Raw genomic sequence first — 15332 nt, forward strand, 5'->3', positions numbered from 1 at the left:
GATTGGATTGGATTGGATTGTGTTGGATTGTGTTTCGTCATAGCCGCGGCACGTTGCGTCATAGCCGCGGCAGACGCACTGGGGCCGGCGCATGTGCAGTACTCTCTCTTCCGCGGTTTCCTCTCCTTCGGGCGCGCTGCGCATATAACCGGTGTGCCGTTCTCCGGCGAAGCAACATCCACGCTTGGCTCAAACACATAGAGTCCACGCCGCTTTACAAGTACGCCAACGTCGTCATCGACTGGGACCGGCTTACGCAGTCCCCTCAACGTTATGCGCGCTATAAAACGCGGTCCATTCGCCGCTCCGCCTATGCGTCGCATCTACACAGGGGTTCCCGCGAGGGGAGGTGGGAGTTTTTTTAAAGGCCGTCTTTGCCGCGAGAAAGAGAATCGTTGCCGCCCGGTACAGTATCCAAGCTAGCGCCCTCTCGTGAATTTTGAGTGCGGAAAAGAGCATCAATTTCAGGAAAACCGTCTTTTAAGCACAAGTTTGGTCCTTGAAATGCGTTAAGGCACCTAAAAGTGTCAAAAGCAAAAGTCGTGCTTAAGTTACGTTTTAAGTGACCTTGATTTTTTGGAGTGCTGGGTAGTGACTAAGCTCGCGAGAAAGCAGTACGCGGGAATCACAGTTTTTCACAGTGAAATAAATTCTTGAAAGGAAAGTTCACAGGCACTGATGTCTAGCAGCTTGGTTTCGTTTCTACTTCAGTCACGTGAGCCTTAACTCGTACTCTGCATGTAACGAAAACCTGGGTGTAACGAAAAATTGCAAATTTTTATAAACCTCATTATATCCAAGTTTTACTGTAGCAGCGGAAGCTGCTGTGTTTATTCGTCCGTCGCCTATGTGGAACGCTGCTCAGCTTGTGGAACGCCGCCGTCGGGTTAGACAAGCTGAGTTCGTCGCAACGCAAGCGTCTGGCGTACACGCCACGGAGCAGGACCAATGTGGTCGCACCTTTGCCTGAGCGACCCGCCAGCAGAACGTCGACCGCCAAGCACACCCACAGGACTGCAGCCGACCCGCAAATCATGCTCCTTTCATTGTAGCGTACTGTGACTTCACCAAACGATTCGCTGACAACCCGTTCGGTTTTGTTCACATGGTTTGCGAGCGCATGGAATTTCAATCAAGTTTACGCAATGCTGCGGCGCGTGTAATAAATATAAATGTAAATATGATGTGAAAGTTCATATCGATGCACAATAAACATTCAACTGCTCCGGTGAAGGCACATTTCACTTTCGTGTTTTACCGATTCCTATGAAAGAAGGGTCAACCACAGTTCTTGGAGAGATGTTATCACCAGTTTCGGTTTTCTTTCTGTGCAAGAGCGTCTTTGGCCTCTGACGTTATCGTTGGTCGCACATTGTCGATAACTCAGGAACCGGCATACTGCGCTTCTGCCACGTTTTCGGCCGCAGAATGGGCCAGACAAGCCTGCCAGCACCGCTTAAAATCGTAACGTTCACTAACAAAGGCGAAAACTGAGGCTGAGCGCCCTCCGCGTCATTGGAGACTCTAAACTGCGAGGGGCTTCGGCCCCGCCTTCATAACTTGCCTGGCTGGCCTCTGTGTTGTAAGAGGCATGTTCGCACCATGCCGACAGTCGGGCGATTCGGCATCTTGTCTGCGAGCTGTCGGTGCTTTTGTGAACACCACCGCCAGGGGAATTCTCCACCGTGTCATCTCTGTCCGCACGCAACTTGCTCTGGGAGCAATGAAGGTGGCAGTGTAGGGTGTCGCTCATAAACGGAACGCATAGTGGCCAAACAGGATTGGTTGCCACGACTGACTGGAAAAGAGCGCGAAAAAAGAAAAACATAAGAAAAAGGACGCAACCACGGCACTGAGGAGTCCGTTGTTTCACGCGCAGCATAAATACCCACGTTATCACAACTAAGCGAAGGTCAAAGCTACAATAACAATCTTAAGAAAACACGAGCATAACCACGTGGCAGCAACAACTGCCGAGACACGCCACTTCAAAACACAGCACGTGCGGTTCCGGTGGCATGTTTCCGATTGTGCAGAAAAGAAATGAAGTTTCCTTGCGGGCAGTGTACAAGACGCCATGCTTGCGCATATTTTACATAACCGCGCAATGACTGACGCCTCAACAATTTTAAGGGCGATTTGGTTGCCATGTTTGAAGATAATAAGCTCTGGTTGCTACGGGTGCTTTGATCTGCTAGCTGGCTGGGGCTTTGATTTCGTAGGAGCCAAATTACCCTGTGCACTCAAGCACCCTTCTTAGGGCTGCGCATGAAAGTCCGTTTTTAACACGAAAGTGTTTTGCTCCCGGGTGCACCAAGATTTCACTCACATCATATCCGTCACGGAAGTGACGTCGTCAGAAAAACTGCCATTGACGCTGCGGCACCCGTATTTGAATCCATGCTCTCTCGCCGCGACGGGAGGTACGTGGCGCTCTACCGACTGCGCTATGAGCAGAGATGTGGACAGCTCTACGAACGCGGCTTATCTCCTTCCCAATGACTCATTTAGATGGTGCTGCCATCTAGGAGAGGCGAAGCGAAGTAACGCATCACGACGCTAATGAGCGCAGACAGTTGGCGCCTCGATGCCCGCGCCTTCGTGTGCGGGGGACGCGCGCGAATTGAGGCACCCTCCTCTGTGGTGTTATTCCCAAGGTCGTTGTGTTTCAAGCTGCTGTTCCTGAACATGTCATTTTTGGTTTTGTTGTCCCGGTATAAACCCGTTATTTTTTTTGTTTCTTGCGTGTCGGCGTCACTTCATCTGGCAGGGTCAGGCTCGCGAACCTTTCGCACATGAAGGAGGTTCCTTTAGCATTCAACTGCTCCTGTGAAGGCACCTTTCACTTTCGTGTTTTACCGATTCCTATGAAAGAGGGATCAACCACAATTTTTTAAGGTAAACAGCACACCGGAAAATGGAATGCTTTTCAACTTCACTGCTTATATATAATAGCCCTGAATTAACGCAAGCTTATAGAGCCTTCTAACTAGCAAATGCGCATCGTGTTTTTAGTAATTACGTCATAACGCGAGACGCAGCTATTTTCCGGGAGCATGATCCTCCTACAAAGCCCTTGTGCGAGCGCAAGACACCTTCGTAATTCGCATGTAATAAACCCGAAATCCAGGAAAGTGCATTCTGTTTTTCTATAGTTATAAAATGTGTGGTACTGACTACCCTTATCTTATAGCTCTTGCCTGGCACTAAATTTCGCATCTGATTTAAATATACGAGCTTGAAAATGGTGTCTTATCTCGTTGTGTTGTTTGCAGGTGATGACGCCGTCGAGGCATTGAAACACGGTGTGTCTGCCATCATCGTCTCTAACCACGGCGGTCGCTACATGGATGATGCCTATGCAACGGTATGCAATCTTGAACGAGACACTTTGACGCTGTCACTGAGGCAAGCAATGATATATTCGTATATGAAAACCTTCCTTTACGCCTGCATGTACACGTGCCGTAATTGCCGGACTTCGCATAATACGTAATTTTTATGACTAAAGTTATAAATTGTCCTGCAAAGTCTTCGCCCACAGTTCACACTGAAGGTAAACCACTTGTCCTGTTGATAGTGTTTCTGAAATGGTTCCGCATATAACATAGGTGGCAGCCGTGGAAATTGGCTCCTGGGCACCCACCTGTGGCTATTTACTCGGGGCCCTTGATACATCTATTAATTTATTTTTGACAGATAACGTTTAAAGTGAAAGCTTCCTGCATGCAAAATATGTATATTTTCGAATAGTTCGGCTAATCGGCTGCAAGTATAAACTCAGCTCCGAAATTTGAGCACGCCCTACGAGAAGCGAAAGTCCCCCCACACACACGTACTAAAAGTGCATTTAGAATTTCGGAACCCACTCGACAGATACGTACAATAGTGCATCGCTGTGGGCTAATACATACGCGTGTACTAGACCCACTGCGCATTGAACACTGCTAAGTGGTTTCTGACTAACTCTACATTCGAGCTTCTACACCGGAATATCATCTAGCTTTTTGGTGTTTGTGGAAGGTACGTCTGCGATCCCGGCTATAGATGCACATTATTAGCTATGCGGAACTACAAGTTTTACACCAACTGCACGCTGCTCAGCAGGAAGTATTGTAAGCCAAAATGGGCCTTGCCCCATTACCAGGGTTGCTCCATCCTCAGAAGGAAAAGTCGCCAGGAAATTGCCGAAAGTCGCAAAAAAAGTCGCCACATTAACGCGAATGTTTGAGAAGGAGCCAGGAAAGTCGCAATTTTCAGCAAGGCGATCCTAGTAAGTAGGGTTTGATTACCTTCGCGGAAAAAAATGCCGTACAGTACAGTCGAACCTCGTTATAACAAAGTAGTATCGGGACAGCAAATTAGTTCGCTATAACCGATATTCGTTATAACAGTAGGGGTAAGAACCGGCTATAACAAATCGACAATACTTGATGCAAAATACGACAATACTTGACACAAAAATACTTGATACAAAAATGCATTTTTTGAGGCTTCAAATTCACCGTAAACAAGGTAACCCTCAACTTTCTCCTTGTTGCATTTCGAGCTCAATGAACCGGAACATGAGTACATGAAATTACAACTGAACAGAGTTCACTTGACAAAACACGACTGCATCCTTATTTATTTGATGAGGGATGTGATCTTCGTCTGGTGTATACTCACAGAACCGAGCAGGACCGAGTTTTCCACAGTGTCCACGAACAAAAGGGCCTTTATACTTGCGCAGTTTAGGACAACGGGGGTTTTTCCCATTAGCTTTTTAACCTCCTGGTAAAATATTTCTTCGTTATATCCGACATCGCGCGGCTTTCACGGTTTCAGTTTTGTTATAAAAGAATAAGTGTCATTAAAATAAAGCGTGACCAACCAAAGCCTGTATTTAGTTCGTTATAGCCGATAATTCGCTATACCAGTGTGCGTTATAATGAGGTTCCACTGTAATTCCGACAAGTAGAATACCGTATTGCAAATTGTATTCGTTTGCTGTGGTGCGGCAAGGCGACAGCGGTTGACTGCTGTCTACAAAAAAGCTAAGATACGTAGGTTTGGGTAAAGCATTCAAATAATATTAATAACTTAGAACGTGCCGGTGTTGCACGACATGTTTTACACTTTCGTTGACTCTTTACATTCCCGTGCCATATTACACATTGTCGTACACACTTCCCACCGCTCTGCATGAAATCTCAAGCTCCCGTAAACTACTGAAGTGTCACACTATAAACCGACGGCGTTGGGTGACGGCTTCGACGCCAGGTAGTACAAAGACCAAGGCCGATTTGGTCTTGTGCCGGTAAGTAGCGCTGTACGGAGGGGTGTTTGAGAGACTGATCCTTTGGGACCTAGTTTAGACTTTGCTAGGTCACCGTCGTCTGCCCAAAAGTTTGGTGTTTTGTTTGTTCAGTTTGTCTCGGCGGCTGTAATGCACTGAAATGTCGTATAAGACACTTTTTTGAATAGTGGGGCGTCGGAAGTGCCCGGTAATATATTAAATCACCAATGCTCAAAGGAGCCAGAAAGTAGCCAGGTCGCCACACTGAAATTTCCGTCCCCAAGAGTATCGAAAAGTCGCCAGCTTGGTATCAAATCGCGAGACCTGGGAACCCTGCTCGTGACAGACTCCCCCGAAATATAAAAAAATATGAAACAGCGAAAGGGAGGCAGCATGTTACCACCAGAGTGACGGCCATATGTTGAAGAATGGGACGAAATCGCTAGTAATTTGCATGGCGGTGCCGACAATGGCCTTCATAACGTTGTATTTAAGCTACGTAGCTGTTTTTAGCAATACAAATATGCTATGTTACTAACAACGAACTTGCTCGTTTTCTTGTTATGAATGAACATGCAATGCAAATGGGAATCAGTTACTACTTGCTCTTCAAACTTTCCATTTGGGATTGGTTTTTATGTAAAATAAGATTGCTTTACCGACAGAATATACTCCTTCAGTGGAGCAGCCTGTATCATTCATGTTTCTGTAGTGCCTGTGCCGCGTCTCAGTAACTAACGTATCGTGGTAATTTTATTGGTTTGCTCTCGTGTGCCTTCTGTCTGGTTTTCTGCTGCGAGTATTGTTGTTGAAACATTCGAGCCCAACTAAAAACCCTGTGGCAGTTCATGCAATTGAGTGGCAACAAACCAACTGACCTTCGTTGTCCAGATTCCAACATTTGGCGTCTGCCCTCAAACAACGCATCGCCTACACGGATAGCCACCTCCCACCAGGTTACACCATATTATATACCGACGCCAGTATACAAGATACTATGATTTCCCCCGCCATTCATTGCACTAGCCATCCAGCCTACAGCAAGACCTCCAGAATTAAGGTCCTGGAACCTCCATCATCGTTGTGTGCGCAACTTGTAGCCATTAGAGATGCTCTGATTGCTGTAACCGGAATCACTTTGCAGCCCGGGGCGCGATCGTTGTTGGCCCCGATGCTCTACAAGCAGTGCGCCTACTACGGTTAGTCATAGCCCTGTGCTGGCTCAGAGTATTCACCAAATTGCGGCAGGAATCGCTCGCAAGATTCTGATTGAATGGGTTCCACGTGACCTACACACAGACCACGTGACCTACACACAGACCACTGCAAGGCAGACGTAGCAGCCCGACTGGCAGCATCCGTTCCATCTCCGACTTCCCCGTTAGAGCTGGATGATGCCACTCTCCTGGTGACGAGAAAAGAACACGTCCGGCGCAGCACACGTGCTCTCATTTCACCGTGGGCTGCCCCCCTCCCCCGGGTGTTACCCGTGCCGAGGAGGTTGCGCTCAGGAGGATTCGGGTGGTGGTGGCCTTAACTCCCACCGTGACCCGCCAATGGCCTCAATACCGAGGTTCCTTTACAAACCCTGGTTGCCCACTTTGCCACCGCAGCGACGCGATCGCCGACCTCCACCACTTGCCGTGGTCCTGCCTCGCCTTGAGGCCGACGAGACTGCGGCACCTTTCTAACTTTCTTTACCTTTTCTAAATGGGGCAGGCTTAAAGGATCTCTTGAGTTCACCGCTTTGTCGGCTTGTCAACAACCGTGTCACCAAGTTTAGGTCGGAACGTGGGAATCCTAAAGTGCATTGCGAAATACTACGACGACTACGATCCCCCGTTCGACGAACTTTGATGCTCGCGAAGGCCAACGTTCAGCCGTTGGCGTATCCTTCTTGCACATTTCTTTCCACACGTGAATTAAACCGTTTATATAACATTTTTTCGGCATTCCACGATCTTCGTGTCATAATTCATTTCACAGCCTTAATTTCTTGCGCTTTTATCTTCTACCACCCTTCCCACTCCTGGAAACCGTTTTCCCAACATTGGAGGGATAAACACACTGCGCTTGCGCAACTCATCAATACAATCCTATTCTTGCCGAATTGTCGATTCCTGCCATTAAAACCGGGAAAAAGACTCCCGGTTCCTTATTCTGCACGAGGAACTGCTGGCGAGGAGCTCTGGGTCAACCGAGAATGTTTTATTCCGGGCGCAGCTGGACGCACTTCCCGAAGTCGTGAAGGCCGTGGGCGGCCGTTGCGAGGTGTACATGGATGGCGGCATCAGGTCCGGTCCCGACGTCGTCAAGGCGCTGTCCCTGGGTGCCAAAGCAGTCTTCATAGGCCGAACCATCCTATACGGCCTCGCCTATAACGTGAGCGCATTTACTGCAGGGGTGCTGTGCCAGTGCTGAAAAAGGAAAGGACCTCAGAAGTTCTCAGCTTCAGCACTTTACTGAGACCTAGTGTATGAATAGCGGGCATGCTGGCTGTTGGGTCACGAAGGGTCCTGCGGTTGTTGCTGCTGGTAGTGGGTCGGTCAACCGCAGCTAGTTACGCCGAGTGAAAGCATTCACTGCAGTTTCGCTCAATATTAACATAACCAGTCCAGACTGCTTGTTGCCGGAAACTGCAGATGCAATACACGCTTCGACACAGCCTCATCTGTAGATTGAACAATACGCTTCATTGAAACAACTTATTCTCCTTCGTCGGTAATCACAGGTAGTTTGCCATCTTTCATGGGCGATTCATTCCCGCGTGGGCATTGGATCCAATCCAAAGCGGCTGCGATAATTATGAACTGACGAAATGTTTGCACGGCTGTCTCATGGACTTCTCACATTTTCTCAGTATAGTCAGGAATGTTGGAATTGAATTGAATTGAATTGAATAACATTTCTCAAGATGGGTAAGGCCACATGGCCGTAGTTGGGAAACGGGAAGAAGGGAAAAAGAGGGGGAGGTGATGATCACTCAATCGTTAGAGATGACTTGTTGGAGATGATCAGGGATTTGCTTGGGAGGGTTAGTGCAGACCACATCTCACAGTACCCTTTCCAGGCGACTCTTAACTGAAAAAAAAAACACACTTAGAGCATGCAGAAAACTTGGGTCTTCGTACGGGGGGTCATCAGGAGACGAGGGGCAGAGCACGGAGCAAAGAATCACGAGAAGACGCGAAAGCTGCATTGTGCCAAGTGAGGTGTTCGGGGTCTGAAAAAATATTTTGCTGGCAATGGGGACTCTACGGAGAGGCTGAAAAGTCCAAGTGCAACCATTTCTGCAGTGAGGAGGGTGTAAGGGCAGCATTAGCGATTGTTGTGTTAACAAAAACTTCTGCGGAGCGGGGTAGGGTGGGGGCACCATGCAAGTAGACCGCTGGAGTCTTTTCAGCGTGCCGCTTTCAGCAAGAATGTCTAGTACGATCCAGTTGGGGGCGCGGATCTAGACCTGCACCAGGGGCGAAATCGGGAGCAAGGGAGCAATCAAGGGAGGCGTAGACTGAATTCTCTCCCGCACTGCATTATGAGCAGCGTGATTGCCGACCCCCTGGGTCACATGCCCCGGAATCCAGGAGACGCGGACCTGCGTTCCGTTTTGGGCCAGTCGGTTTACCATGGCCTGGATGTGATGAATGGTAGGGTGATCATAGTAAGCCCCATTAAATCTCTGATGGCGGCGTGAGATTTAGTGAGGAGGTGAACTCTGGGGGGTGGTGGTGCACGAGCCATGTAGGTCATGTGATCCAGGGCTCCTAGTAGACGATGGAGTTCAGCTTGGAGAGGCGACGGGGCGATGGTAGCCATAGTAGTGGTGCCGCTAAGATCAAGGAGTTCTTCAGAGTGCCACGCCAAACCGATAGAGTTGTCTTGTGAGCTGGCCTATTGAAAAGCACGGGCTCAAGAATGAATCCCTGGGGCATCCCCCTAGCCAAGAAATTGGTTCCGGGACGCCATCCCGCGTGCTCGCCACTAAGCGGAAAAGGCCGGTTTTACAGAAAGATCTTTGTGCCTTTTTATATTTTTGAGGTACCGAGTACTGAGGGTATGGGCACCCTTCTACAAGTTAAGAATGTGTGCGTCAAGAGAGGCCGTTGTCGCGTCACATTCTATAAATTCACCAGACAGGGCTTTGGCGTCTTGCAAGGTGGCAATGAACTCTTCCAGTGTCGTTGGGGCGGATAGGGAGCTTATGCTCGGAAGGGTAAGTGGTCGCTTCCCCATGTAGTGTTATATGGGTTCCAGTCGCGGGAAATTCCTGGGGTCGCGTTGGAAAATTAGCCACAGCTCATTTTTTATTTTGGCGATAGCATGGGCCCCACTGCAAGAATGTAAGTGATCGTGCGGCCGTTCTCTACAAAAGCATAGAATAAAATTTGTCCTGCGCCTATACGGTGCTGCTGCTGGATTACTTTTTTGAAGTTACTTGTTGCAGCAAAATAGCTCGCTTCTCATTTGTATTACAAAATGTCGGGAGCCACCGGGGATAGATTACATTTTTAATAAAGTCTCTGATTTAGAAAAGAATATTTGAGGTTTCTTGAAAGGGCGTGACGTACGTCAGCTCTGTACTCTTAAGGGCCCGGAACTGCCCTTCAAGCCCTTGCGGATTTGGCCGGCCCGTTAATGTATTCTGCTTATGAAACCAATAAACACTAATTATATTATTATTATTAGTATTACTAAGTAAACGATCATGTAGGTCCTGCCATCAACAAGGCTAAAGCATCAATGGTACCGACAAAGAAGCATGGTGCAGATATAATATATCACTACGCGGTGCCGAGAAGGTGGTCCATGAACGTGAAAATGTGTGCAGAAACGCACGAACCAAGTTGACTCCTTGGTATCGTAACAACATACGGCGCCAGCACATCCTTCCTTGTCGTATTTCACGAAGTAGCCGATAAAGGCTGCAATCACAGCATATTAGTCTTAGTCGCCTTACAGAGTAACTCCAAATGTGTCCTTGCATAACCTCTTTCGGTTGTGCTTAAAGTCTCGGTGTGGATTACAGTGTATACATGTGAGGTTTGTAACGGTGTCCAAAGCGTAGTTTAATTTAATATAGGCAGCGAAGACAATGAAAGGCGTCAGGTGTTCATGTGTCGACGATGTGGGAAGGGGTAGAACTAAAGATGAGACATCCGCAACCTCATGAACGGCCCGTGTGAGCCAGTTAGGGCTGGACACGAGCTCCTCATCATAAACTGCATGCAATAGAGAGTTTCGCGAACCGTCGTCTGTAAAGCAAAGATGGCGCTTTTTCGACAAACGCCTAGAGAGATTTCACGAGCATACAAAGACGACTGCCTGCAAATAGCCGCGTCAGGCACGCTCTCGACAGCTCTACATGAACTGTTTGGCTAAATGATACCGTTGGTTAGTCATGTTGTTGTTTTTGATAAACTTCACTGACACACAAAAACAAAGAAAAAGACCCCGAAAGTCCGCGGTAGTCATGTTGATGGTACGGCAAGTGACAGTGTAGCGGTTTCAGTGAGAGCGTAATTGACAGTGATACATATCCGGGTATAAGATGTGTGTTCTTCGAGAATAAACAGTTTTGAGGGCAGCGCTGTGTCGTCTTTTGCACGCTCACCATGAGCTTTGAAATTTACTTGGTTTTTACAACTGACCCACAGTCCTCTTCATCTATATTTCTGTCAGAGGCCTACATGGCATGAAGAGTGCACCACCAGGACAAGGGAATCTGTTAGGATGTGCGGCGGATGGTATAGGGGATCGATCCAAGGCTTTGTACCAAGGCTTTGGACTGCCTGTTTTCAGGAAACCCTTGGACCCGAAACACGGCGGGCCAAATCAGCATGAACAGCGGCATTTCGCGCATACTCGGCGGACACAGAAACTGATTTAGAAAACAGTATATCTATAGGCGCACAGGGCTCCCGGCTGTGTATAGAAGGCCTAAAGGGGAGTAATCAACATTATATTGTCACAAATGATATTCAAAGGCTACATAAGACCAATGGGCGGCTAACGCACAAAGGAATAATTAGTACGTTGGGCGATTGCCTAGCCGTGTTGTAAATGCGGTGATTTGGGCGATGTCATTTTGTGTTGGAGAGAACAGCGCCCGAGAAGAAATGGCCAAGTAAGCAACTGTCTCATGGGGTCCTTGCATGATTACGAATCCTAGACAAAATTCAGCCACTTCTATTACGCAGCTGGTCACAGCGTACGCGTAATAGCAGGGCGCGTCGCGTACTCAGTGATTGCTGCAGTCCAGCGATTTCCAGGTATTGTCGACAGATGCGTGGAGCCCGGGCGGAAAGAAGCGTCCGAAAGTGCCAAGACTATAACGAGGCTCACGCTCGCCGAGGATATGGTGGGGGCATTCTTTCACAAGGGCTCATTGGGACGAGGAGCAAAACTGAGCTATCAGGTCGCAAGTTAAGATGATTTAACCCACCATGTCTTGATCCGCAGTTACAAGGTGCTGCGGCGTTGTTGTTTTTAAGATGCCGTAAGGACAGAACAATTGTGAGAAAGTAGGCGTTGTAGTCCTGACCTGCGTTTGTAGGTGAGTCAACGGGGGCCGGGTTGAGCAGTCAGTGTCATTATGAAGCGAACTACCCATCAACAACCAAGTAATCTGGCTCTACATTGGTAAAACAGAACATAGAACATGGTGGTCGACCATAAGGGGGAATGGCCTACCAATGCAAGTAAACGCAGTGTACACGTGACTACGATAGACTCATTTGCGCCCTCTTTTTACTTATCTACTGGCAATCTACCAGCGACAGGGGTCACTGGGGAAAATAACTATAGGCTCATGGCTGGCTTGTGATTAGGACAAAGGGGCGCCTTTGTTATAGCCTCTTTGCCTAAGCGAGGACATGTTGGAGCGGGCCGTTAAAAGTCAGCAACAATTGTTGAACTAGTGGGCGGAGGAGAGCCATAAAGAATGCGGCTGTTTTCCCGGGCGGCACGTAAGGCTATTGCTGCGAAATTCATAATGAGCTAGCGAAGGTAAAAGAATTGCCCAACGAGAACATATAAGTTGTTTGACCACGGTGACAGAGCGACGGTTTTCACCGCGCTATCTCGGCAGAAAAAGGCTGGATGCGACAAAGCCGCCAACGATCATTAATTGCGAGTGGCTGAAATGACGTTTCTGTGGTTAGCTGTAGCCCAGCAATATGGAAAACGATGAGGATGTCTGGAATGCTTTGGAGATGACTTAAATTGGATTAAGGGATGACTACATCATACGGGTTGCGTAGGCGCGTCAACCACTATTGCAAAATGTCCAAAGGTAGCACGACCCGAAAGGCGTAGCAGAAGGCATGATGTTTATTGTGGAAAGGAGTTCGGGTGTGATGAAAGAAGCTGTTTTGCAGCCCATCTAACACGCCGACACGTTTCATGGGGACCCTTTCGCATGCCTGACAGTACAAGTGATGCCCATTAAGTGAAGAAAGCTTTGAAAATGACCATGTTAAGCAACTTGTTCCTCCCTTGGTGAATGCGCAGCACTCAACGTGAGAAAAGTGTTATGGGTGCTTGTGAACAGGGCTGGCCTGACTGGCCGAATGTTGGACACCAAAATGACCTCGATGTAGGATGCCAGCAGGGGGCAGAGGTGGATGCGGAGGTCTGAAACAGGTCTTAAGTCGCCTGGACGTGGGGACGCACTCCAGCAGACCAAGGAACTTGTCCCAAGTCTCCGGCTCCGGAGATTGAAGCTGGTGCCAAGTACCGTCTGTGGATGTGCACGGGAACAAACACAGCTCGGGATGGCGCGTTCAGAGGGACTGGTCTCCGGTAGGATAAAGCAGAAGAAAACCACTGGGTGCAAGGGGACCGCAGTTAAACCTGGATGTAACGAACCTCTATATAACGAATTCCTGGATTTAACGAAGTTTTTTAATTCTTCATTGCCAGCCCCTTTGAAACCCATGTGTTTGCGACCTCTATGTAACGAAGGAGATGCCACGGTTAACCTTGATGTAAAGAGTTCGATGGCGATCATACATTGTTTTTTTTTTTTACTTTTTCGGGAAAATCAGGTGGTGAAACCGCCTAATTTAGCGAACATCGCCCGCACCACAAACTACAGTGCGTTTCGTGTCAGTGCGGTGCAGGTTAGGTGCTGGGCCTGCCTGTCGGCGTGTTGTGCTGTCAGAAAACAAAATGTTTTATGTTTTCAAGACACGATCGCAATTTTAAATGCCGTCTCCGCCGGCGAGAAAAGAGAACCTCGCCGCCCTGGTACAGTAACCTAGCTAGCAGCTTCTCAACAATTTTCAGTGCCGCAAAAAGCGTAAAGTTTGCGAAAAGGCGCCATTTCAGCATAAGTTTAGTTTTTAAAAGGGGTTAAGACACCGAATTGGGTCAGAAGGAAAAAGTGATACCTAAATTACGTTTGTGGGAAAGCAGCAGGAGCAAATCACGCAGTTTTTCACTGTGAAATAAATCCTTTAAGGCTGAGTTTACGATCAGTGACATCTAGCTCTTTGATTTAGTTTCTGCTTCATTCGCGTGAGCATGAACTCGAAACCTGTACGTAAGGAAAATACGCATGTAACAAAAAAGTTGCGAATTTTTGTCAACTTCGTTATATCCAGGTTTAACTGTACTGGAGGTCGCTACCGAACTGTCTGCGCGAAACTGGACTGCGCGCCTGCCTAGAGACTCGACCAATCTTATCGCTTTCCTAGGAATCTATGATTTGTATGCCTCCTTCTTCTCTTACTTTTCTGTTTTAGTCCCTCTTCCATTCATTAAATCTCCTTTCCAATGCTGCGTGGCAAAAATACGGAGCGAAAAGAAAATACCTGGAAACTCGCCAAAGGCTTGCGAGGCTATCGAAGGGTCAGCCACCAGGCGCGTCCAATTTTCTATCAGAAACTTGTAAGACGGAGAATGAGAACAGAGCCACTATGCTACACCTTGAGGAAGCGCTCCCGCAGAGAAGTCGAAGTTTAGGAACGGGATCGGCCAAGGCGTAGGGGTTAGTCGCTCAGACAACTGTGCGAGAATAAATGACACAAGGCATGAGACGCTCATCGATGTAACGCAGTCGCAGTCCGGAATTGTCGGACATTTGCCAGTGAAAACGAGAACAATGGTAGATGACCACCAGACAAATCTAATTGGGTCGGCAGCATTTGTGCGAGCCCGCACGTGTCAGCTTCACCCTACGGAGTGATGTGGTTGAGCACGTGAACCTGCAGGATTGTGGCTTTATGGAGGGCGTGTGAAGCTGAGCGAATTTTAGAGTGCACTGCATGCCGCACGCCAAAAAGTTATAGAGAATGAATGTAACTTTCATGGCTTTACTATGCTGAAGAAAATGCTCGTTATTAAATATTGCACATAATTCATCCAATCTTTAATTTAATATTTCATCCAGACAGAAGATATGATCTCTCTTTGTTTTAAAGACCGATTAAGGCAAGGACGTGAAATTCACGCAATATTCGTAAGAACAGCTCTTGTCTGGTTTTGTGCCATAATTTTCCATTTCATGTCCACTGCAGGACGAAGGCCTCTTCTACCGTCTCCACTCGATCCCATTCTGGGCCATCGGAATCTGATTTTTTGGCTCCGAATCTACTTTTTTGTGTTCGCGAAGTATCTCTTTTTCGTAACTTCTCACACCATTCATCCGTGCAACCAGTAGCTTACAGGCCGGGCCAACCTCACCTTCACGTCCTTAATTTGAACGAGTGCGTCTCCGACAAGAGATTGTTCATTTATCTATGGTATGTGATTCCTACCCAAAAGATTATTTGTGTTGATATCTCGGCGTTTGACTTGAGATAAACGGCATCTGTAGAAGATCAGGCGGTTGTCGTCGATCATCCACCTTAACAAAGCCCGTTTAACATTTATGGATGGTGTTGGCGTCGTATTATTTAAAAAAAGAGGACAAAGTCAATTTATGTTGCCGCCCACCACGTATTTCACGTCACATGCATCCGCATAAATATGTCCGAGGTGTGCACTCGATCGCAGTGGTGCCAAATACTTCTCGGCGCAGTGCAGGCATTCGCCTTTAGGTTCGCTGCAATGA

At 47.8% G+C, this 15332-nt stretch overlaps 1 protein-coding gene across 1 annotated transcript in view; it reads left to right on the forward strand.

Annotated features, from left to right (window-relative positions):
- Positions 1 to 15332, forward strand: part of LOC144175545 (2-Hydroxyacid oxidase 1-like) — an 85186-nt gene that overhangs the window by 36823 nt on the left and 33031 nt on the right. Inside the window, exons 6-7 of the mRNA XM_077704616.1 lie at positions 3276 to 3367; positions 7502 to 7660. Of these exons, the coding sequence (XP_077560742.1) occupies positions 3276 to 3367; positions 7502 to 7660 (251 nt within the window). The remainder of the gene's footprint in view (positions 1 to 3275; positions 3368 to 7501; positions 7661 to 15332) is intronic.

Source organism: Haemaphysalis longicornis, unplaced genomic scaffold (genome assembly GCF_048455015.1).
Source record: "Haemaphysalis longicornis isolate Haplotype H1 unplaced genomic scaffold, Haemaphysalis longicornis Haplotype H1 scaffold_3, whole genome shotgun sequence".
NCBI classification, from domain to species: Eukaryota; Metazoa; Arthropoda; class Arachnida; order Ixodida; family Ixodidae; genus Haemaphysalis; species Haemaphysalis longicornis.